This window comes from Panthera pardus, unplaced genomic scaffold (genome assembly GCF_024362965.1).
Source record: "Panthera pardus isolate Hobbes unplaced genomic scaffold, ASM2436296v1 HiC_scaffold_24, whole genome shotgun sequence".
Taxonomy (NCBI): domain Eukaryota; kingdom Metazoa; phylum Chordata; class Mammalia; order Carnivora; family Felidae; genus Panthera; species Panthera pardus.
Window position 1 is genome coordinate 41,434,828 of NW_026526810.1, and position 26,154 is coordinate 41,460,981.

At 36.0% G+C, this 26,154-nt stretch overlaps 1 protein-coding gene across 1 annotated transcript in view; it reads left to right on the top strand.

The window, feature by feature from the left end:
• PRTG (protogenin) overlaps positions 1-26,154 on the top strand; it is a 132,847-nt gene that overhangs the window by 58,301 nt on the left and 48,392 nt on the right. Inside the window, exons 3-11 of the mRNA XM_019442031.2 lie at positions 2,037-2,181; positions 3,182-3,315; positions 5,302-5,439; positions 5,693-5,851; positions 6,447-6,606; positions 7,412-7,659; positions 9,671-9,835; positions 12,554-12,859; positions 13,905-14,093. Of these exons, the coding sequence (XP_019297576.1) occupies positions 2,037-2,181; positions 3,182-3,315; positions 5,302-5,439; positions 5,693-5,851; positions 6,447-6,606; positions 7,412-7,659; positions 9,671-9,835; positions 12,554-12,859; positions 13,905-14,093 (1,644 nt within the window). The remainder of the gene's footprint in view (positions 1-2,036; positions 2,182-3,181; positions 3,316-5,301; positions 5,440-5,692; positions 5,852-6,446; positions 6,607-7,411; positions 7,660-9,670; positions 9,836-12,553; positions 12,860-13,904; positions 14,094-26,154) is intronic.

Sequence of the window (26,154 nt, forward strand, 5' to 3'; positions counted from 1 at the left end):
AGAGGCGAGCAAAAAGAGAAACTATATTGATATTTAGAGTTTGATGTTCTTGATAGTGGTTCTCAAAAATTTTAGTCTCTTTATGCTCTTAAAACTCATTGAAGACCCCAAAGAGCATTTATTTATGTAGGTTATACCTATTAAGACGTCTTATTAGATATTAAAACTGTGAAATTTAAGAAATTTCATTAATTTAAAAATGAAAGCACTGATCTCTTACATATTAACATCTCACATTTAATGAAACATAACTGTTTTCCAAAGCAGAAAATGTTGAGGTAGCATTGTTTTGCATTTGTGCAAATCTCTTTAATTAATTTGATAGTAGACAGCTGGATTCTCACACAGATCTCCTTCTGCACTGAGTCTGTTGCAATATCATTCCTTGATATTACATGCAGTTTCTGGAAAACACTGTATACTCTAGAAATAAGAGTACAAGAGACAGATGATGGTGGTCATGAAAATAGTTTTGACTTTTTCAGTTATCCACTGACAATAGCAGTTTCAGAATCATTCTTGAGGACGCAGAAATTTTTTGTTATGTACACACATAAAGTATTACTCTACCCCCACTCTGCTTTTTGAAAGTAGATGTTCCTAAGAATATTTCCACCATTATTCACTGGCTTCGTGTTTTACCTCTCAAGTGTTGTGATCTGTTTACAGATTGATGCAGAATTTGTAGTCTTCCATCACTTTTTACCCTTTCCAATCTAATGAAGGATAAGTCATGTAGACCTTATTCCCTCTGCTTTTCTTCATAACTTCTCACTTTGTTGATAAACTATAAAGGCTTATCTATTTTTTTGAACTGGAGTCTGTGGAGGGGGAGTAAGACCATCATTGAGGCCCTCCCTTTATTTATGCCCTAGAATATAGTAAAGGGAAGGAAAACCACAGTGTTACCTGGAGTCTGGACTCTATCAAAGTATAAAACCGTGGAGACAGATGACCAGCTTCTGAAGGCTTGCTTAGAATGACAAAGAATTATCTCTAGAAATATCAACACTTAGAGATTTATCTCCACTTGGGAAGAGATATGAGGCTAAAAATAGCCTCTTGAGTCTCTCTACCTTTTATTCATCAAGCACACATACCATTTGCTTTATTTCTCTCCTTTCTCATTCAGCTCTATCGATACCAACCTCATTTGACTCCAAACACACAGTGACCTGTCTGTGTCCAATGAGAATCAAGTTTTGTTTCCATTAAGATATCTGTAGAGCCTCACCATTCTTACAGCCACACCCAATTCTGTCCTTCCTGTTTAAGCAGACTGTTGGTGTTTTGACTTGAGGCTCTCCTTTTTTCACTCTATCCTGTGTAGCAGTGCCTGATTGATTTTCCTCAAACTCTATTATCAGGATTACTACTGTCCTTTGCTCAAAAATTTTCAGTGATGTCTTCATTTGTGCCATGGTATAAATCTTCTTTATCTGTAGTCACCTTCTACTTTTCCATGAACACTTAATCTGAAATATTCTACAGTAGTTAGTCCTGGCTGTTTCCTTACAATCCTGTGAACACAGGCTACACATTTCTTACTTCTGTGCTTGCTTTCATGTTCTTTCTTTTACCTGGAATGTCTTTATTTTCCCCCTCCAATCTGAAATGAGTCTTCAAAACTTAATCTAAAACAAATCCCTACAAATAGTTTTTGCCTGTCTGGTCTGTCTTTTTTGATTTCCCTCTTCTCTGAAATACAGTAGTATTGCAAGTTTGTACCACACAGTTTGGTATGTGATTACATATCATTATTAAGTGTTTGTTTTTGCTGTGGTTATATTTTTTCTCCAGATAGGTTGCAAGTTTCTTGAGAATCTCATCCTGGAAAGACCAGATTCCCTGAGCTAGGCAACTGCCAGTGTTTTTTCCAAAATTATTCCCTAAATTTTCTTTGAGCTAGTTGTGTTGGTCTTATGTCTGGGCAAGAGTTCAAGTCTGATACATAATATCTAGCATGATATTTCCAAGTACTGTACGGTATAATAGTGAATGTACTTACTCTAAATTTGTCAAACTTTGTCTTATAGCTATTTCTGCATTTGAAGTTCAGCCAGTTTCTACTGAGGTCCATGAAGGTGGAGTTGCTAGATTTGCATGCAAGATTTCTTCAAACCCTCCTGCAGTCATAACATGGGAATTCAATCGGACAACCCTACCTGTAACTTTGGACAGGTAAATTCAGCTTTTGTCTTTGGAGATGATACAGGAATAATGAAGATGTCACGAGACTTGTATGGGGAAAGACCATTACGGAGCTTATTTTCAATTACAGTAGCAATTACCAACTTCTTAAATACATTTCAGACTGAGGCAAAGAATTAGATCATCAGTCTCTGACACATGGAAAATAAGTTCTGTTTTTTGGTTTAGGTCATAATTCACATAACCTATCTTACTGCTTTGTTGCTTTCCTCAAACATCTTTTCCAACCAAAAGACCACTGGTTTATAGCTCAAGGTTTTAGGAAACTAAATTAGACCTTCACTGCTGCCAATAGCAATACTACTGTAGGGGTCTCCTATGTATGCCCTGATAGCTGCCCACTTCTGTCTCCACCTTCCACTCCCCTGTCTCCACTACACACACACACACACACACACACACACACACACACACACACACACACGTATGCACATGTGCACACGTACTTGTGCTCTGAAGGTAGTTGAGGTTTAAGGATCAAGAACTTAGTAGCAACTTCCAAAAGTTTGATTCCTGTCCTAATGAGTAGCAGTATTCCAAAGTAGATAAAGATCGCTTGCTAAAATGTTAGGGTATTGAGTTGAAAGAAGTTATTCAAGAAAGTTTTTTCTTAAATTTACATTCAGGTGTACCTTGGAGAATGCATGTATATTTATAGGCAAGAAATCAAGACTTGAAAAAATTGTACTAAGCGTTAGACCATCAGTTATATAAGCTATAATGTCAAATGTAACTCTGTGTAAAATTAGACTGATAGATTTCACAGACCACATACCGCATAATTATTTATGCTTTTAGAGAACTGTAGTGACCCAAATGAAAACAATAGAATCAAGCTAATATTTTTAAGGGTCTTGAAACTATTGCATCTGGTTCTTTAAAAAGGTTGAATATATTAAATCTTAATCATAGAATACATGTTAAGAGATGAATTCTACAAAGAATTTAATCATCTTTCTTCTCATAACAGGATAACAGCCCTACCAACAGGAGTATTGCAGATCTATGATGTTGGCCAAAGGGATGCTGGAAATTATCGTTGTGTTGCTGCTACTGTGGCCCATAGACGTAAAAGTATGGAGGCCTCTCTAACAGTGATTCCAGGTACAGCACAGAAGTTATTTCAGATTTATTGACCCAGCTATTAATTTTCCTTCTCTGGCTGTAATAGTATGCCATAAAGTAGTACTTTAATTTCATTTAGGTTATTGTAGTTTAGTTGGAAATTGTCATTTTTACCCCTATTAGGCACCTCTTCTTTCACAGTAATGCTTGTTTTATGTTATATCAACATCTTTAAGAAAGAATGAATATTTGTTCTGTAAATATTTCACTTTTGTTTTTAAAATATAAAATGCAAAAAAGATAAAAACAATTATCCATTTCCACCAAAATTGTCCATTGTCAATAAAGATATATTTGTTTCCAGTTTGGCTTTTTTTTTGTTGATTTAAGAAAAATTATAATTTGCATTTGTAAAAATAATACATGCATATTATAAAGAGTATTGTCTATAAGAGTACAAATTAAAAAGTTTTCCATTAAACAATGTAAAAAAGTACGAAGATAGAAGTTAAAAATATCCCCCAAAAATATCCCCCCAATTCTAGTATCCAGAAATAACCATTGTTAACATTAAATAAACATAATTTTATATATTTTGCCATACATGAACATAGTTAGAAGGGAAACTAGCTGAAGAGATGAATATGAAAAAAAATGTATTTTATTAAAATGGAATTATACACAGATGCTAGTTTTTTATTTTAAAATAATTTAAATTTACATGAATATAGTGGAAGAAAATCTGTATGAAAGACATTATTGAACTTCATATGAATGTTAACTTTCCACAGATTCCTAAAAGATACTTGAAGGTTAAAAAAATTCCTTTGGGGGGCGCCTGGGTGGCGCAGTCGGTTAAGCGTCTGACTTCAGCCAGGTCACGATCTCGCGGCCCGTGAGTTCGAGCCCCGCGTCAGGCTCTGGGCTGATGGCTCGGAGCCTGGAGCCTGTTTCCGATTCTGTGTCTCCCTCTCTCTCTGCCCCTCCCCCGTTCATGCTCTGTCTCTCTCTGTCCCAAAAATAAATAAAAAACGTTGAAAAAAAAAAAAATTAAAAAAAAAAAAAATTCGTTTGGAAGGGGCACCTAGGTGGCTCAGTCGGTTAAGCATCTGACTTTGACTTAGGTCATGATCTCACTCTTCATGACTTCAAGCCCTGCATTGAGCTCTGTGCTGACAGTTCAGAGCCTGGAGCCTGCTTCAGATTCTGTGTCTCCCTCTCTCTCTGCCCCTCCCCCACTCTCAGTCTGTCTGTCTCTCTCAAAAATAAACATTAAAAAATTTTTTTTAAAGATCTCTTTGGAAAACATTAAGAAACTGAAATTATATTTTTAATGCTATGTTTTAATATCACATAGTATCTGTTAGCTACCTGGTATGAAAGACTAAAGACAAAAGCACTCTCATACTTCTCCCCACTGTCACATAAATTCTTAACAAGATTAGCTAAAGGATTAAATGAATGTTTGGACCTGAATTAAAAGTGAATGATCTGGAAACAACCTAAATGTCTATCAGCTGAAGGATGGATAAATAAAATGTGATGTATCTATATGATTAAATCTTACTCTATTATTATTACTCAATAAAAAGAAATTAAATACTAGTACATGTTGCAACATGGATGAATCTTGAAAACATTTTGCTAAGTAAAAAGAAACCAGTCACAAAAAGACCATATAATATATGGTTCCTTTGTTATGAAATGTCTGGAATAGGCAAATCCAAAGAGACAGAAAGATTAGTGGTTGTTAGGCTGTGGGGAGAGGAGATTGCTAATGGGTATGGTGTTTCTTTTTGGGGTGATGGAAATGTTCTAAAATTGACTGTGGTAATAGTTCCCAACTCCGAAAATACTAAAAATCATTGAATCAGTTAAAGTGGTGTATTATTTGTTAAGTGAGTGATATCTCAATAAATTTATTTTTTAAAAAGTGAATAACTTAAGAATAGATATTTTAACTTGTTTCACTTGTTATATCTTATTTATAATTTACTTTTATATTGTGCCTTTTCCTCCCCAAAGTTGAAGAGTCTAATTCCTTCTACACACCAACCATTATAGCAGGCCCACAGAACATAACAACGTCTCTTCATCAGACTGTTGTTTTGGAATGCGTGGCCACAGGAAATCCTAAACCAATCATTTCTTGGAGCCGCCTTGGTAAGTTTTCCCAAGGAAAAAAAGACCTTAAACTTTGTTCATGCTAATGAAACTGATAAAATGTTTATTTTATATACCAAACACATGTTTAGCATTTAAGTGACTTTTATCCTTTTGGCATTTCAGTGTGTAGAGAAAAGGTTTTTGTATAGCACATTTTATACTTTTTATGATATGGTTAGATGGTGATCTCTTGATATAATTTTAGATCATATGTTACATTGGTTTAACTAAAATATTGTCTTGGAAATAGATCATAAGTCCATTGATGTCTTTAACACTCGGGTACTTGGAAATGGTAATCTCATGATATCTGATGTCAGACTGCAACATGCTGGAGTGTACGTTTGTCGGGCCACAACCCCAGGCACACGCAACTTTACTGTTGCTATGGCAACTTTAACTGTATTAGGTATGTCTTTTTTCATTCTGCAATCAGGAGAATCTTGTATTTTAGAAGTTGTTGTTCTATCTCATTGATAGCTTACTTCTTCCTTTCTTGAACTTTGTAGCATTGATATGAAGGTTTATATAAACAATTGTAATCCAATAATGAATTTTAGGAGACATAGCCCTATGTTAAAATGTTAGCTATCGTTCTTAAGTCATCATCCTGTTTGCTTGCATACCATTATGTTCCTTCGTGTTTAAGCTTCCCTTTTATCTCTTTCTTACCTACCCACATATCCATTCACCAGCCTAAAATTTTAATCTGTTGATTGTATGCATTTGCAAGTGACTATATATTTGGGCTTAGTTAAGAAGGATTATAGTATACATATTTTTAGTGTGTTTACACAGAGGGTCTCAATAGGGAGAAAGTGTACATCTACATGAGCACTGCTGAGAGAAGGCATCTGGATAGATGTATGTAGAGTGTAGATAAGAAGCTGCAAATGTCAAATATTTTCAAGGATGGGATTTGGGCTCTTTGCTGTACTCTTCCTTAACCCTTGGTATCACTGGAACACAGAATTTTTTTTCTTTTCTTTTTTCTTTAAAAATAGCTCCTCCTTCATTTGTTGAATGGCCAGAAAGTTTAACAAGGCCTCGAGCTGGCACTGCTCGATTTGTATGTCAAGCAGAAGGAATCCCCTCACCCAAAATGTCATGGTTGAAAAATGGGAGGAAGATACATTCTAATGGTAGAATTAAAATGTACAACAGGTAAGCTATGTCACTTTGCTACTATTTTAGTTAAGATATAATGGCTTTAGTATTTTTTATGTGAAATGATTGTAATATCAAATATTTAAATTACCTTGGTATTTTAAACTAAAAATAAAATAAATAAGAAATTAAGATGATAACATCAGCATGCCATATATCCTTTTGTACTTTATATGTGGATTATGGAAGTGATAGATTATAATGAAATAAGTGTTGGACAGTCGCTCAGACCTGGGTTCTAGTCTTGGTAAGCCACTAGCTGATAAGTTAATAGCAAGTATATTAACCCTTTGGGGGTCTCTTTTCCTTCTCTCCAAAAATAAGAAAATTAGAAGGAAATAACTGAATCCCCAGGAGTTTTTCCACAGTTCAAACTTAATGATTTTAAGAACTCATTTTTTTATTAGTGTAAATATGAATCTTCTAATAACATTGTGATATATTTAACAAAACTTTAAAATTCTGGTTGATTTCAATTTTATGTAACATTGCAATATTATATAAATTAGATGCTATTACAGAATAATATACTTCCTTAATAAAAACCAAATTTTAAAAGAGATTAGTCTATCACCTAAAACAAATGGGGTTTGGATATCACTATTACTTATTTAGGTAGACTCAGAAAATGAGAGTGATTTTAAGCAACTCGTAGGTGTTTTTGGTAGGGTTGATTACAGACTCAGTTTTTTGTTCTTAGTAACTTCTGTCATTTAAAATGAGAGTGAACTTAGCAACGGTTTAACTTTAGTTTTACATCATTCTTAGAATTTTTCATAAAAATATTTTTTCCTTTCCTCAGTAAATTGGTAATTAACCAGATTATTCCTGAAGATGATGCCATTTATCAGTGCATGGCTGAAAACAGCCAAGGATCTATTTTATCTAGAGCCAGACTGACCGTAGTAATGTCGGAAGACAGACCCAGTGCTCCCTACAATGTGCATGCTGAAACCATGTCAAGTTCAGCCATCCTTTTAGCTTGGGAGAGGCCACTTTATAATTCAGACAAAGTCATCGCTTATTCTGTGCACTATATGAAAGCAGAAGGTAAGCAATGTGAGGAGTTTATTTTCAAGTGGAACTGGGCATCAGTAATTTGTTTTCAGTGTGAATGACATCTTACATAATTCAGAAAATACTTTTGAAGTTCTATGGCATTTATCTCTTTTATTAAATAATCACTCTATCACCTGCATATCAATTTTTGCTAATTTTTTTGTTATTGTATACTTTGTGTATGTAAGTATAGTTTAAGGTTTTTATGTCTAGAAATAAGTACCAGCTCTGTCTGCTAAACATTACAGAGCAGTGGACTGATTAATTTCATTCCAGCCAAGATATAAATTCTTTAACACTTAATATACCAGTTCAAGTATGCAGTTACATAGGAACAATGGTGTAATTGCTTCATAAAATAATATGGTGAATTATGGTCACTATAGCATGTTATTTTTAAGGGGGGAAATAAACATTTTCAAATCCCCATAAGTTGATTTTATATGTTTTGAAATTTTTCTGGAGTCACATAGAAAACTCTGAACAGGACACTGTCTATTGATATGTCCTATATTACATAAAAGTAGCAATCAAATCTGTCTCAAAATATTTAGTCAGAACTATTAACTCTTTTTTTTTTTTTTTTGAATCTTTTTTATCCTACTCTTTTCTTTGGCAAAAAAAGGGAAAGGAAAAGCTACTTACAAATCCTGGAGATTTCTCTACTGATTTCTCATAGAAACCATAAATATTAGTTGTACGTATAGTCTAGCTTTTATGCAATAGACATTAAAAACAAATTCCAACACCCAAAAATGATATGATAAAATTATCCATAGAAACAAGTGGTTTGTTGTTGTTTGTTTTTTGTACTTTGAAGTAGTATTTTGAAAAGGAATATTTTGAATTTAAATCAGGGTTTGTGGTAGCCAGAAGAATGAAAGTCTAACTGAGCATGTTGGAGTATGTTAATTCCCTTCTTAGTGATTTAGGAAGGTGAAAGGAATGCTGGTTTTGGTGGAGACCACTCTTGTTCGCTATTATAGTTGTTTCATTAGAGCCTCCACATGCGGCTCAGTGGTCTATTCAGAGACAGAACAAGGCTTTTTAATTCGAACTCAAGGACCTTGTTTGGTAGGTCAGAAATCGTACTATGCAGTTCCTAATTAACGAGCCATTAGCCTGTCTGTTGTGAAATGGCTGTAATCTTGTCTAATTAAAATGCTATCAAGTTAATTCAGAAATGTGGGAAAACTTAATAGTGGAATTTGCCTTCTGTTTTGTTTATAAATCCAGTGTGGGGAGAAGGGCCTTCGTCCTTAGAGAGTTTTGATGAAGTTGACATGCATTTACTGTGAACGGTTCACAAAGCTGCCAGCGCTCTTGTTCCACTTTACAGATTGGCTCTGTAGGAATTAAATCCCACAAAGACAAATTCTTTTCTATACCTTGCCATGCATATTTTATTAAGAATCGCTGAGAATTTTTTCCCCTTTGGGAAGAAAAAAGCTCATTGTGGAACAAAGTGTTTTGAAGCACATTCTGTGCCTCCTAGATCTTTTGCTTTCAGTATAAATAAAAAGAACAACTTGTGTCAGTCAAATTTAATAGAATCTCTAGGGCCAAAATGAGATCTTTTGCAGGACAACTTTTGGCTTGGTTTGTTTTTAAAAAGAGCAGAGCCATTACATTCCTACTGTCTCTCTGAGATTCATGGTTAAAAGAAGAAAGCCATGAGTTTAACCAAGTAAAACTTCCACTGTTAAGAACTACAGTATTCTGTAGTGTTAAGCTCTGTTGTGCTACTGCTGTACATTGTCTCTGCTGTGGGTTTTGACTAGATATTCAATGAAGTTTAGTAAAGATTAATTATTTTCAGTTTGATTTATTAGGGAAAAATTCAAACGACTACTTTTAGAAATTAAGACCTTCCCATTCATATTTTTTTAAAGGGTCACAAAAGAAAACAGAGACAAGACTGGAGGACCAGGGAGGGAAAATGGTCTTATTAATTTCATTTTGAATATTCATAATTTTTTCAAACACTGGTTCTTTAATTCAGGTTTAAATAATGAAGAGTATCAAGTAGTCATTGGAAATGACACAACTCATTATATTATTGATGACTTAGAACCTGCTAGCAATTACACTTTCTACATCGTGGCATATATGCCAATGGGAGCCAGCCAGATGTCTGACCACGTGACGCAGAATACTTTAGAGGATGGTAAGAAACCACGAGTCTAGAATGAACATTAATGTGTTTAATCAGTTTCAACAAATAAATGTGTTTTAAAGTAGAGAAAATATCCTCTTTTTGGTTAAAAAAATAACCAAAACAAGGGTGGCAACCAGCAGGCTAGTTTGCCATTTCAAATTTGACTGTCACTTTTTGACAGTAATAGGATATGGGTAAAGAGCTTTTATAACTTACAATGCAGAACATAAATTTTGATAACAAAATTCTTGTGTTTCTTCAAGTTTCCCAGTTTAAATTGCAGTTTTTAAAATATTTTTTCACCATTGAAGTTTTCTTTAACTGAGTAGAACAAAATGTGAGATTTTCTAGGCATAAATAGAGTGTATATAATGACAAGAGGTCAGAAGTCTTGGGTTTCTGAAACGGGTAGTTTATGAAATTTAGTAACTTATTAGTTAAAAAAGTTCTCGTAAAATCAGCAGTTAGTTTATTTTTAGATATACTATGTTTATTCTGCTTAGGGAGGAAAGTAATAGTAGTTCAGTTTGTTAACTGATCATGGGTTAGAAATTGAGTTGTAGTCCTTTTGAAGGCAGGCCTCCATATATTCTTACAATGGTGGGAAATCTCATCCGTTAGGAAAATCCTGAGACTGATTCTCTCCCTCTGATTCATCATCTCTCTCTTTAGCAGCTCTAGAAGGCCTTTTTGTACCATTCACTGTGAAAAGGGAATGATTTAACATATACCTAATTATACTGCTCTCCCTTTACAGGTGTTTCTCATCCTCACAAAATGGTCCACCTGTAATTTTCAAAACATTTTTTGTATTAATGATTTCCAAATCTTTTCCTTTATTTGCTCCCAGATCTCTTACATACATCTCTGTTAATGCCACTTGTTTAGATGTTTATAAATTCAGAGTATGACTAAATGAAAACAATATTAGTGATCTGGCTGCTAAATTCCAAGTTCTGTTTTCACTTAAGAGTCTGTTTCATTTTAGAGTGAATCACAGTACTTATGACCTCTCTAGTTATCTCCTCCCATTTTACCTCTGACATGCATATCTAAGGTGAAACACAGGCTGGTGGGGGTGTTATCCTGGGGTTTGTGGGGGGTTTGGTGTATGAGGTATATTCCTCCCTATGTCTTTGAAGGAAAGGGGTTTAACCATAGTAAGCTACTTGTTAAAGCTTGTCAGTTCCAGTGAATGTTAAGGTCTCGAAGTTTTTCTCCTTTAAAGCTTTTCTTACTCTACAACTTTTTTATTTAGTGAAATTTCATTTTGTTCTCTGGAAAAGATGAGACTTCTGACACTGGCTTTCACGTTTCTGCACGAGTTTCTGCCCATTTCGTAAGCCCATGTATCTCAAACTGAAATGTGTGGGTCTCGTAGGGTACATAGCAGTGTGTAGCAGTTGGAACTGACACTTTTGGAGGGCTTACCCCTGCCTATTCTAAAAACCTTCTCTCCATTATCTCATTTAATCTCTACATAACCCTGTCACAGAAAAACTGTTATTATGTAGGAAATAGTAAAGTAGGGGGGATAAGAATGTGGGCTTTGTTCAGTCTGCCTACATCGACTTCACTAACAACGTGTGTGACTTTGAGCAAGTGATTTCACTGCTTTGTCCCTTAATTTCCTCAATATAAAGTAGAAATGATCAGAGTACTTCCTTTGGTTTTTGTCAGAATTCATGAGTGCGTACACATCAAGGACTCAGAAATGCTTAATTGATTTTCTCTTTTCCACCTATTATTTCATTCATGCAACAAATAATCATTGAGTACCTACTATGTGTTACTTAGTAGTGAACAAAGGAGGCAAAAAATTGTCCCTGGTTTCGTGGAGCTTACTTTCTGGTGGGAGAAGGGGCAGAGGAACAATAAACAAGATGAGGAGTGCCTGGGTGGCTCAGCCAGTTAAGCATCCTATTTCAGCTGAGGTCATGATCTCGCAGTTCATGAGTTCAAGCCCCACATGGGGCCCTCTGCTGACAGCATATAGCCTGCCTCAGATCCTCTGTCTCCCTCTCTGCCCCTTCCCCACTAGCTTGTGTGTGTGCTCTCTCTCTCTCTGTCTCTCTCTCTCTCTCAAATAAACATTCAAAAAAAACACCCCAAAATAAACAAGATGAACAATCCATTATATAATTATATGCTATGTTGGATATTGATAACTATCTAAGAGAAGGAGAAAAAAGCAGAAGAGGGGAGTATGAAATGTTGGGAGGGTTTGAGATGAGGCAGAGTCACCCAAGAAGGGCTTACTGAATAGATGACATTTGAATGAAAACCTGAAGGAAATGAAAATGAGGGAGTTGGCTAGGCAGATGAATGGGGGAAGTACACTCTAGACAGAAGAAATGGAAATTGCTAAGGGCTGGAGTGGAGGGAACAAGTGGAAAGCACTAGGAGATTGAGGCACAGAATTAATCAGAAGCCAACTGTATGAGTAGATAGGACTTTGTATGAAGTTACAGTGGGGACTTGGGCTTTTACTATTAGTGACATTTTGTTTTCTTTGGTTCTCTATTCTTGACCATCCCTCATTATTTTTCCTTCTTTTTTCTGGTTTGTGATCTCTATTCAACTGAAAACCTTGACCACTAGGGCTGAAAGTATCTCTCCTTTGTTATGTTACGTCTTGCTCTTAAGAGAATTCAGTGAATACTGGTGGGCTGATTGACAAAAATGATTCTAAATATTCATAAGCAACCTGTCTTCTTGTATGACTAGTTCCCTTGAGACCTCCTGAAATTAGTTTGACAAGTCGAAGTCCTACTGACATCCTCATCTCCTGGCTGCCGATCCCAGCCAAGTATCGGCGGGGCCAAGTGGTCCTGTATCGCCTGTCCTTCCGCCTCAGTACTGAGAATTCCATCCAAGTTCTGGAGCTCCCAGGGACCACACATGAGTACCTTCTGGAGGGCTTGAAACCTGATAGTGTCTACCTGGTGCGGATCACTGCTGCTACCAGAGTGGGGCTGGGAGAGTCGTCAGTGTGGACTTCACATAGGACACCCAAAGCCACAAGTGTGAAAGGTAAATTTCTAGAAACTATTGAGGAAAAATAACACAGTATTTTTGGTCTTTTTAAATCTAACTTATGTTTAGGGGAGCCTGGGTGGCTTAGTCGGTTAAGCATCTGACTTCAGCTCAGGTCATTATCTCATGGTTCATGAGTTTGAGTTCTGCATTCGGCCCTGTGCTGACAGCTCAGAGCCTGGAACCTGCTTCAGATTCTGTCTCTCTCTCTCTCTGCCCCTCCTCCACTCTTGTTCTGTCTCTCTTTCTCTCTCAAAAATAAATATTTTAAAAATATTTTTTTAATCTTTAAAAAAAATAAAATAAATCTAAGTTATGTTTAAATTGTGTTTTATGAATGAAAATATTCCATAGATCATGGATGTAACTGAAAATAATTTTAAACTTTTTGTTGAGTAGTCCCATTTTACTAAAGCTCAGTAGCATGTGAAACTTTTGGTTACTCTCTTAGGTTGCTTAGCAGAGTCTTCATAGATGGGTGGTGGGTCCAAATCAAACTGAATTACCAAAAGTTAAATATTAATAGAGACCTAATTAATATTATTACCATTTTTTTTAAATCATCAGTTTAATAGAAAGACCGTAAGGCTAAAAAGTTCTACACCCTGTTTGTTTAATAACGTGAAATGTAAGGTGACTGAGGTTTTTGTTGTTCATTGATTAATTTGGTCTCCAAGTTTAATACCAGTGTGGAATTTTGAAAGTTAAAATGTAATTGTTTTGGGGGCACCTGGGTGGCTCAGTCAGTAGAACATCTGACTTCCATTCAGCTCATGATCTCACGGTTTGTGAGCTGGAGCCCCATATCGGGCTCTCTGTTGTCAGTGCAGAGCCTACTTCAGATCCTCTGTCTCCCTCTCACTCTGCCCCTCCCCGTCTCATGCTCTCTCTCTTTCTCTCAAAATAAATAAAATTTTAAAAGATATATATATATGTATAAAAGTTTGGAATTGAACTTATTTTGTAACTGTTGGCTTAAAACTGTGTGTATTTGTATGAATTACAGATTTTTTATACATATATTTCTGGTGAATTTTTCTAGCCCCTAAATCTCCAGAGTTACATTTGGAGCCTCTGAATTGTACCACCATTTCTGTGAAGTGGCAGCAAGATGCTGAGGACACAGCAGCCATTCAGGGCTACAAACTGTACTACAAAGAAGAAGGGCAGCAGGAAAATGGACCCATTTTCTTAGACACCAGTGACCTTCTCTATACTCTCAGTGGTTTAGGTGAGTGAGCCCATACTGCACTTTCCTTTTTCCTTCTTTTCTGACCAGTTGGGAAAAGAGTTTTTGGATAGAGACACAAGAACTGACTTACTGGTGGAAAGAGAAGAATTACCTTTATTACATCACTGTGTATGTTGTACTGCTTAAGTCACTGTTGGTCTTTGACTCACCACTGTGAGCAAACTGGCAAAACGTCAGGTAAATGTGGTATCTATCTTTCCCCCACTTCTGGACATCTGATTTTCTTTCTACAGTTCACTTCTAGTAGAGTGAGCTCTGATAAATTATTGTGAGTATGTGGTGTACGTAGAATAGGAATGTAAAAAGGAAATATCACCAAATGGTCAGAATTAAGATTAACTCAGAAATTGCCTGAGAGGGCTATGTAGGTGTATTATTTTCCCATGTAAAATCTATCTAAATTATGTACAAAATAATGCTCTTACATATGACCCATGCCACTATAAATATTTATTTTTGTAGCTCTAACACAGAAACACCAGAGAAAAAGCATTTAATTTTGGGTTCATCATAGTTCTCAAAGACATCATTTTTGTGGCACCTGAGTGGCCCAGTTAAGCGTCTGACTTTGACTCAGGTCATGATTTCAAGGTTCATCAGTTCAAGTCCCGTGTTGGGCTCTGCACTGACAGTGTGGAGCCTGCTTGGGATTCTCTCTCTCTGTCTCTCCTTCTCTCTCTCTGCCCTTCCCACACTCACTCTCACTCTCAATAAATAAATAAATAAATAAATTAATTAATTAATTAATAACACTGTGTTTTATTCTCTGTTCATCCTGTCTTTGCTGAGTGAAGAATTCCAGAATGTAAACATGTTTAGTGGAAAGTAAAGAAATTTGTGGCTATAATAAATATATGGGTATAAACAGATATATACTCAAGGCATAAACTGCACACTTAGTTATTTCTTAGTTATTTGTTAAAGCAGCAACTTTAATTACCATTACTAACTAAACTCCTACTAAACTGTTATAGCATCTTCTGCACATACTGAAATTTTACAGTGCCTCTGGCTTTCCCTATCACAGACTACCTTTTGGAGTACAAAAAGGAAAAAGGCTTGGTGATCCCACTATGGATAGCTCCATTTATTTTTCTGGCCTCACAGCACAAACTGTGAAAACAGCATAAGACCTGAGACCCGGCGCAGTAAGAAGCAGTGGTGGGAATCTGTTTTTAGAGGCAGGGACATAGGACCCCATCGTCTGTTTCTTAGCAATAGTTTTCCAGATGGCATTTTGCTTCTAATCTTGTTGTCTTGGATTTTAACTTAATCTGCATTTGCTTAAATAAATTTCACTGTTGATTCCTGTCACATAGCTTTATAAATGATGAGGAAAAGTTACGTATGTTCCAGGGTGACCTTCCTTAAAACCACTGATGGTAGAGATGACGTTAGCCCAACCTGTCATCAAAGTTAGGAGCATTTATTTCTAGTCATGGCTTCTCATTCAGTATGCTCTCCCTTTCTGTGTTCATATTATTAATTCAGAAAAGTTGTACTAAGTTTAAAACAGGATTTGGTAAATTGCTGATGAAAAATTATGCATCATAGTATCTCGAGTTTCTTCAGGTTTTTTTTTTTTTTAATATTTACTTATTTTTGAGCGAGAGACAGTGTGTGAGCAAGGGAGGGGCAGAGAGAGAGGGAGACAGAATCTGATGCAGGCTCCAAGCTCTGAGCTGTCTGCACAGGACTCAATGCAGACTCGAGCCCACAAAACATGAGATCATGGCCTGAGCTAAAGTCAGATGTTTAACTGATCGAGTCACCCAGGTGCCCCTCCAGTTCTTTCACTGTTAAGGAAATATAAATGAGTAGAAGATACAAAAGATAGGTTCATAGAGCATTCTTCTTGAACATATAAGTCATTTATTTTAGACAAATGAATAATTTATTGGGAAGAACAGTAATGTTCTGCTTGTGAAAAGTTTAGAGAAACAGTTAAAACTTTGTCAATTAAAAGTAATGCTCTAAAATTTAAACATTTTCTTTGGGTGCATATAATGACTTACTGATCTTTGTGGAAATGTTTTTTGTAATCTGTATAATAGTTTTTAATACTATGAACTTTAATTTCCTTCTGTGTTTTAAAAAAAACCATATATATTACTGCCTGTGTTTTTATGTTATAAAATCCTCTTTGTGTATACTGTTTGGAGTAGTTCAGCTTAAAAACACTTTATAATGTATAACCTAGGAAATTATTTTGTTATAGTCAGGATATCCTGCCTATTAAAATAACTCCATGTGCCCTGACTATGGACTTGACTGAGTAGTAGGACTAACTATAGTGCAGGGTAACAGGGTAGTCTCACAGTTGTAGGACTTTGTTGTAGGACAGTGGGGTTCGCACCCCTGGAGGTGCCAAGCCAGGACCAGAAGGGCTGACTAGCAGAGAGGCAGTTGTGTGGATCCAAGCATTGTATAGCTGTTGACCAGATCACCTTGAAGATGCCTTTTAATCCTGAGAGCCCTACGGTCCTTAGAAAGACACTGTTGGGACCTAGCCAAGCTCACAGCAAGTTCAGTGGGTGCAGCCCACTAAGCAGGCAAGTGTTAACAGCTCTCACTCCCATCCTTCTTACTTTTGGCTGTTGGGAGGGCAGTATGTTCTGTTAACTGGACAACTGACCATCTGTGACCATTTTTAGCAAGAGCATCTGGCAGTAGCTGCCTGTTTAACAGAGAGTGATGTGTGTAGAGGGCAGTAGGTTAAGGGAACCCTATCTGTGTCTTGCATGGTGAATACTTGCTTTCATAGAGCTTTTATACATTAAAGATGCTCTAACTAGAACTAGATTTACTAAGTGGGGCTGGAAATGAAATTTAAATGCTTCTGTTTACTGATTCCATGTCAATTTGAGTAGCCAACTGATGCCTCAGAATTTCATTTTCATACTAATTCCTTCTCTGATACCCTAATACACATCCTTTTGTTGCTTCTGGTAATTAAGTTTTCAACTAAAAAGTATGTTATTGGGACACAGTCTCCTTGGTAACACATAACAGTTCTTTGTTTCTGAAAGAAAAAGAAAGAAAGAAAGAAAGAAAGAAAGAAAGAAAGAAAGAAGAGAAATTTCTGTATTTCAATTCATTTAATAAGAATTTACAAATTATTTTCCTAAGTAAGGCATTGTCATACTAATAAAAGGATTTAACAAATGTGACCTCTGCTCAAAACAAAAAGAATTAAATCAAAAGATACTAACTTTATTTACATTCCCAATTTTCTCCCAAGTTCTGATTAATTAAATTTAATTGTACTTAGTAATGAAAGTTGTTTTAGAACATTTTACTCAAAACCCTCAAAGCTCAGTTCCCTCAAACCCTCAAATCCCTCAGTCAGGGATGTGGAATGTTTGTTTTTTAAACTGGTTGAAAAGATTCTCGTGTCTTTATTAGTATAATATAAATATTGGCAGAGTAGTGGAAGATTTTGATTTTGCTAGTTCTAGTTTAATGATTTGCAAATATACAGTTTGATTTTAATTAGAAATGGTTTTGGGGGTTGGGGAATAAGCATTTAGCTTGTCATTTAATGTGTATGTGATTTGTTCTAAATTGTGGTTTGAGATTTTCTTCAAAGTTTTGCATCTTGTGATTATTTTCACTTAGTTGTTCCCCACCCCTGCCCCTTGGCACTTTTCATGTTTGCCTAAGTTTTAAGTAGAATTTTAAAACATTTGTTAAATTTATCACACAATAAACTGAAGCAAAACTAATAGCACACTTGTGTTCCCTGATAATAGACTTTCTGAAATAATTTGCTCCATTTTTTGGTCTGTTTATTTCAGAAATTGACTTTAAATTCTGAAGTTAGAGTTTCTAATAACAAAGGAGACTGTTTTCATAAGCTATCAGAAACTTAATTCTTCAATATTTATATAATAAGAGGGAAAGGGAAGATTATTATTTAGATGGTGTTGTTGTTAATTTGGCACTTGGAACACTGATAATCTTTAGATTCTACTTTGCCAAAGAATGTTTGCTATTAAACTTCAGAGCAAGCTTGATTAGTGAGCATGAGATTTAGCACCAATTTTACAGATCCAGATTATCAAAAATCATTAGTAACACTTCTAGATCCCTTGTACACCTTCTAAACTCAATCTTTTTTTTTTTTTCTTTCTTTCTTTCTTTTGAAAAATCCAAAATCGGAATTCCCGGTTATGCAGGGGAGTAGGAGGCAAAAGAAACAGTCCCTCGGCAACAGTGTAATTTTAGAATACCTTAGCCAGTTTATATGGAAGCGTGGTAAAATTAAGTCAGATTTCTGGATGCTATTGTTTGCCATAACAGAGTAGGATTTGGTTGTGTGGTTACAGATCTGAGGGAAGAAGATCAAGAACTACCAATGGTGAGCCCAACTCATATAGCTGGAGGGAATTATAGTCTCTTTAGTTAAGACAGGACAAGATTTTGTGGCATAAAAGAGACTACTTTTATCAGAGAGGGTTCATTGTGAACCTTACTATAATAGTGATTTTGTTTTGAAGAGAACTGGAATCACTGAGTGTATGAAATCTGGAAGTCACGTTTTAAGGCAAGCCAGGGTCTTTTTAGAGATTGTGTTCCCTCATTCCCCACACACAAGGAAGCCTTAGATAACACTCAGAAAAATCTTTGGAAACATGCTACAGGTGAAAATCCTAGTATTGTGGTTGTTTAGCAACTTTCTCACTGCACCCCTTGCAACAGAGTAAAAAAAGAAACCATGTTTTATAAACAAATCTTCCTGATGGTGTATAGTTTCAAGAATCCCATACTGACTTTTAGCCTATAAATTCATTTCAAATAATTTGGTGCCTTCATATCAATTACCAACTCAAATGTCATTGCAGATGCCAGGATTCTTCTGTTTTATAAAGTAACATATTATCAATCACATAGACATCATTAAGCATTCTGTCCAGATTAGTGTTGACTTTATAAAGCAGCACTGGTTTCTGTGAGATCACTTTGCATTTATATGTTACCAGATAATTTTTAGGGATTGGTGTAGAAATTCGATTGACGTTATTGCTGTTATTTACTACAGGCAAGATCGCTGGGGACATATCTCACATTTTTTGCCTCTTCTCAGTTCTTCCTGTGCTTTATCACTGTTAAATTCTACTTTTCATAGAAATGGCTCCTCCGAACAGTATCTGATTTCACTGTTTCATTCCTTTCTTTGAAAGAATTATAAAATAAACTCATTTAAATGAAGCCAGTAGACTTCTTACATGAATAATTTTGAGAATCACCTGCTATGTAGGCCAGAAAACTGACAACATGGGAGTACAAATAACGACAAAGGGAACATGGTAAAAGTATTTCACTTCGCTATTGAATATCTTTTAAGTTAACATTTCTTGTATTGTGTTTAATTTGTTATCTAGCTAAAATACATTGAAACTTCAATGCTGACTTTAGGAAATACTCAACTATTTTTTTTCTTAATTTAAAATTATGGGATCTGAACATGCCAAATATGATAGATACACAGCTCAAATTTTAGAACCTTAATACTTGGAAAATTAAAAAAACCAATAACTCAAAAGAAACAGAGCATCCATTTCTTAAACAATCCTGTTATTAAAAAAGTACTGTTAATATTAAGACAGTAATGAAGCACCTGGGTAGCTCAGTGGGTTAAGCATCTGACTTCAGGTCATGATTTTGCAGTTTGTGGATTTGAGCCCCATGTTGGGCTCTGTGCTGACAGCTCAGAGCCTGGAGCTGCTTCAGATTCTGTATCTCCCTCTCTTTCTGTCCTTGCCCTGCTCTCAATCTCTCTGTCTCTCTCACTCTCTCAAAAATAAATAAACATTAAAAAATTTTTAATAAAAAACATCAAGACAGTAACAAAGGAAATATTTTAATTTGCCAGTTTGCAACAAAATACAGATTTATGAAACTGTAAGAACTGTACAGAAATTACTGTGCATCTTCTGGTTATCTTTCCTTAAATTTTTCTTGAATGAAAGATTACCTGCCATTCTGAAATATTTTTAATACTCCTGGATGAAAATGTAGATATATCTCTTTGCATTTGGAAAAATCTTGCCTAGCTTTTAAGTCTCAACCCTTCTGGGAATCCTCTTGCAACCTCAAATGGTGTCAGTCATTCCCATGGTACGTCATTTATAATGCTCTATTGTAGGAGGCACTTAGCACTGACAGCTGAAAGAAAAGTATTGGTGAAGTAAATTTTATGTCTGCTGCCTGACATAAGCTCTGTAACTTATTAACAAATTAAGTCCTGGTTATTTGCCTAATCTTTTAGATAGGGATAATAATAATAGCTATTTTATTTTAAGTGTATTTGTTTATTTTGAGTGAGTGGGGGAAGGGCAGATAGAGAGAGAAAGAAAATCCCAAGCAGGCTCCACACTGTCAGTGCACAGCCTGATGCCAGGGGCTCGAACTCTTGAACCATGAGATCATGACCTGAGCTGAAATCAAGGGTCAGATGCTTAACCAACTGAGATACCCAGATGCCCCAATAATAGCTATTTTAGAACGTTAAGAGGATTAAATGAAATAATGCACATAATGTTTAGCACAGCTCTTAGCGAACTGCATTGAGAGTCTTAAACAAAAGTTAGGTGTTGTAATTGTTGTTAAAAATTGTTCTCCTCCTTGGGTGGAGCCTGGAAATCTGTATTTTAAAAATATTTTTTCCATGTGATTTACCATGATCACTAGATTTGGAAACCAGTGGTTCCTGAGCTTTATTATCTATACCAGAGATCTTGTTAAAATGCAGATTTTAATTTAGTAGGTTTGGGTGGGGCCTAAAATCTTTGCATTCTTGCCAACTTTGACAAGCAAGGATCTAGACCAGGGGCAGGCAAGCTTTTTCTGTTATGGGCTAGATAGTAAATATTTTGGGCTTTGTGGGTGTTGTGGACTGAGTATTTATGTCCCCATCAAATTCATATGTTGAAGCCCTAGCCCTTAATGTGACTGGATTTGGAAATACGGCCTTTGGGTAGGTGTTGAGAGTTAAACTAGGCGGGGCTCTACTATGATAGGCTGGTGAATTGTAAGAAAAGGAAGAAACAGCAAGAGCTCTCTACTGTGTGAGCAAGGACTTAGTGAGAAGGTGGCTGTCTGCAAGTCAGGAAGAGATCTCTCATCAGAAACTGAACACTGCCAGACCTTGATCTTAGACTTCTCAGTCTCCAGAATTGTGAGAAATTAATTTGTTTTTTAAGCCATCTAGTCTGTGCTATTTTGTTATGATAGCCAAGCAGACTAATACAGAGTGGACCATAAGGTCTGCCACAAGTATTCAGTTCTGCCACTATAGCACAAAAGCAGCCAAAAGAAATATATAAATGCATGAATATGGTTATATTCCAATAGAACTTTGTTTATGGACACTGAAATTTGACTTTCATGTATTTTTGATGTATCATTAAGTATTATTAAAATTATTTTCTGAGCATTTAAAAGTCTAAAAACCAGGTATTTGGGTGGCTCAGTGGTTTAAGTATCTGGCTCTTGGTTTCGGTTCAGGTTATGATCTTGAGGTTTCATATGTTCAAGCCTTGCGTAGGGCTCTGCGCTGACAGCACAGAGCCTGCTTGGGATTCTTTGTCTCCTTGTCTGTCTGCCCCTCCCCCAGTCATGCTGTTTCTGTCTCTCTCAAAATAAATAAATTAAAAACAATTTTTTTTAAATGTGAAAACCATTTAACTGACAGGCTGACCCTAAGGCAGCAGACCATATTAGTGTATTTTGCCAATTCCAGGTGTAGACTCTGGTTATAGCCTTTGTTTTAAAGTCTATTTTGCCCAATGTAAATATTGCTACTCCAGCTTTCTTTTGACATCCATTTGTATGTTTCCCCATCTCCTCAGTTTGAATCTGTTTAGGTAGGTGTCCTTTGTTTCTCATCAGGTATAGACTCTAATGTGGTTGCTCTTCAAAGTGCAGTCTTAGGATCAGCAGCATAATCAGGAAGTTTATTGAAATGCTGAATTTCAGACTTCCTTGTTCCCTCTCCAGATCTACTGGATCAGAATCTCAGTTTTAACAGGATTCTTAGGTGCTTAGTATGCACATTAAAGCTTGGTAAAGTTAGGTCTAGATGACCTAGTATGTTTTTTTCAAAATAGCCGATATCAATTCTTTATAAGTTAATAACTTTTAGCTTTAAGTTTGTTATTCTTGTTGGAAATCTTTCAGAATTTGTTTTTGTGCCTTCTAGCTTCCTAAATTGCTGACTCTTTTAATTGTCTGGCCAATTACAGTTTTGTTTTGGTTTGGTTTTTTACTGTTTTTTTAATGTTTATTTAGTTTTGAGAGAGAGAGAGAGACAGTGCGTGAACAGGGGAGGGGCAGAAAGAGAGGGAGACAGAATCTGAAGCAGGCTCCAGGCTCTGAACTGTCAGCACAGAGCCCAACACAGGGCTCAAACTGATGAACCACAAGATCATGACCTGAGCTGAAGTTGAACACTTAACCAACTGAGCCACCCAGGAGCTGTAGGCCAATTACAGTTTTTAATTGTTATTGACATTAAGCCTCTCTTAAGTCTGCCTTTACTGCACTTTTTATTGCATATCTTGTTTCTAGTCCTATTTCCCCATACTTTTTGACTTTTACATGGGGAACAAAATGGCCTTTCATGGGTATCATCCTTCAGTCAATGCATTTCTTCTCAAACATCCAGGGAGTGGATGAATCACGGATTCAGGTATAATCTTCCAGTTTTGCTGCTTCTTCCCTGCATTTTGTCTGCCACTGAGTGCTCATTCACAAGTTCATTCTTTGATTCTTAGATATTTACCAAGCTTAGTATATGATAGTCTCAATGTTAGGTACTGCCATAATAATGTAGACATGGTCATAGTATTTGAGTCTAGGAGGAAGACCAACAATTAAATAAGCATCTAAAATATGGTGTGATGCGCCAGTCAGAGTGGCCAAAATGAACAAATCAGGAGACTATAGATGCTGGAGAGGATGTGGAGAAACAGGAACCCTCTTGCACTGTTGGTGGGAATGCAAATTGGTGCAGCCGCTCTGGAAAGCAGTGTGGAGGTTCCTCAGAAAATTAAAAATAGACCTACCCTATGACCCAGCAATAGCACTGCTAGGAATTTACCCAAGGGATACAGGAGTACTGATGCATAGGGGCACGTGTACCCCAATGTTAATAGCAGCACTCTCAACAATAGCCAAATTATAGAAAGAGCCTAAATGTCCATCAACTGATGAATGGATAAAGAAATTGTGGTTTATATACACAATGGAATACTACGTGGCAATGAGAAAGAATGAAATATGGCCTTTTGTAGCAACGTGGATGGAACTGGAGAGTGTGATGCTAAGTGAAATAAGCCATACAGAGAAAGACAGATACCATATGTTTTCACTCTTATGTGAATCCTGAGAAACTTAACAGAAACCCATGGGGGAGGGGAAGGAAAAAAAAAAAAAAGAGGTTAGAGTGGGAGAGAGCCAAAGCATAAGAGACTGTTAAAAACTGAGAACAAACTGAGGGTTGATGGGGGGTGGGAGGGAGGGGAGGGTGGCGGATGGGTATTGAGGAGGGCACCTTTTGGGATGAGCACTGAGTGTTGTATGGAAACCAGTTTGACAATAAATTTCATATATTGGAAAACAAAACAAAACAAAAAAAACAATTTAAAAAATAAAAAAATTAAATAAATAAATAAATAAATAAATAAATAAATAAATAAAATATGGTGTGATGAACTTTTTGATAGTGGACATCAGATCTCCATAACATCATTTGTCAGGTGTTTCTGACCTGTTTCGGGGCTGGAATGGGAATGGCTTCCAGGAAGAAGTAACATTTAGGTTGAAATCTAAAGGATGAGTAGGACTCATTAGGCAAGGGGTCAGGGGCAGGTACAGGTTATATGGGAACTAGTAAAGAAATACATAATAAAATAACAATAATCTAAAAGTATACTGTTGGTGTATGGCCTTGTACACTGTAGGTGTAGGCTTCATACAAGTGAACAGTTCTGAAAATTAAGCCTCACAACTTCATAGTAAACCTGCCTCTGCAAAGAGGGAAGGACAGAACCCAGGAGATGGTCACAGAATGGTGAAATTCACTTGAGTTGTTCAGGAAGTGAGGGGGACCATGTTCCAGAGAAAATGAAGTATTATTATATGAGCACAAAGTGAAGCCAGTACCTGGTAAGCTACATGAGGGAATTTGGGCTTTATCCTAAGGGCAGTGTGAAGACACTAAATGATTTTAAGCAAGCAAGTGACCTGATTAGATTCATATTTAGAAATATGTTTCTGTTGCAGTGTGTAAAATTTAATGCGGAGAGGGAAGATGTGAAACAGCTCAGAACTGCCTCTTCCCTGAAAGAGGAGGTTTTTGTGAGCTTTCTTTTTCACTTCCTTTCTGGTTCAGAGATGCTACAAAAGTCTACCCTACCCTCCCTGTTTGCTGCAGTCCCATTGTACATGGCAGTTTTCATGCACACAAATAATAAAGATTTCTTTAGAAAATAGCGTGTTCTATTGTTTTAAATCAGTTTATACTCAACCCTTGGAAACTATAATCACTGTATAAAAATATATAAATGTATATTATATATATAAACATAACTATATGTATATGTTTATGTATGTGTATATACATATACATGTATATACATGTGTATATGTGTATACCCACACACACATACCCTACTGTTTTATAAAGTGAAGGTATTTGGATGTTTGGTTTATGCTTGTCTTTAAGTCAGTTCTGTAACTGTGTTAAAGTGTTTTAATTTCTCCTTTGCTTGTGTCAGCTCTCAAGAGGCATGCAGTCACAAATCTAATGATGTATTCTGTCCCCCTCAGAATACCTAACTACTCTTAATTTGGTACATTTCATTTTAGGCAACTGTGATATTGCCAAGTTAATTAAATTTTGTGTTTTTAAATGAACAAGAAAATAAAGGAAATATAGCCATGGATTCCATAAACCCATAACATCAACTGTTCTTTGAAGCCACAGTGTGAATGCAAGAGCATTTAGTGGTCACTCAAAAGAAGAATATTTTTGAGTCCATTCAGCTGCTATCATTGAGCTTTAGTGTAGGCTCTTAGAGCTACAATACTGTTTACAAAGCCCTTGTTAACACTGTGTGAATACAGTGAGTACAGTGTTTTATGGAACTCCATAGGCCTCAGATAAAGACACTTCTATGCTTGCTTGGTTGTTCTTTTGGACAGGCTTAGGACACAGAAGCTCAGTGGCCTTGCAAATCAGAAGATGAACTCAATTTAGAAATTACTGATAATGGGCCACAGTTAACTTTAAATTCATGCAAATTAATTACCAGTAAATGAATTACAAAATTGAAACCGTCTTTATAGCATGCAATTTTGACTTGTGTGATTTCTTTTCCTAACACCTCTTGAAGACATTGCCTAGAAGATAGAGCTAATTAAAAATACAAATTTTCTCATTTTAGTGTTGATACAATATATATTTCACAAAACTTGGTTTAATGACATGAGATTGCTATCTATACCAATGTAATTGTCATGTCTTGTTTCGTAAAATTTTCATAATAAAGTTTACCCATCCTAATTGTGGAAGTTAGGTTTATTTTCCATTATTGTTAAAATTTAAAAATTAGTGTATATTTTTTCAAAGCACATACTCTGTATCAGATCCTGTACTGGGAGCAGAGAATGTGAGCATTAAGATGGCATGCCTGCTTCTAAAGCATTTAGGCTGAGCATGAAGGACCTATCAGCATTCATAGGAAAATGTGCTAATAGACAAAATTGAGGTATAATCAGAGTGTTCTAGAAGCACAAAGGATAAATGGCTAATTTTTACCATATGATGGAGAGTGGTTTGCCTAGTAAAGAATGGAGGAAAATCATTCCAATTACAGGAAGTTACAGTGTACAAAAAAGAAGATTAAAGAAGTAGCCTCATTGGTGGTTTTATGGCTAAAGCAGGGGTTACATAGGTAGGAGGTGTAGAGACTGAAGCCATAGAGTTAAACAGGACCCATGTTTTAAGAGTCCTGTGTACCCTAATAATTGATTT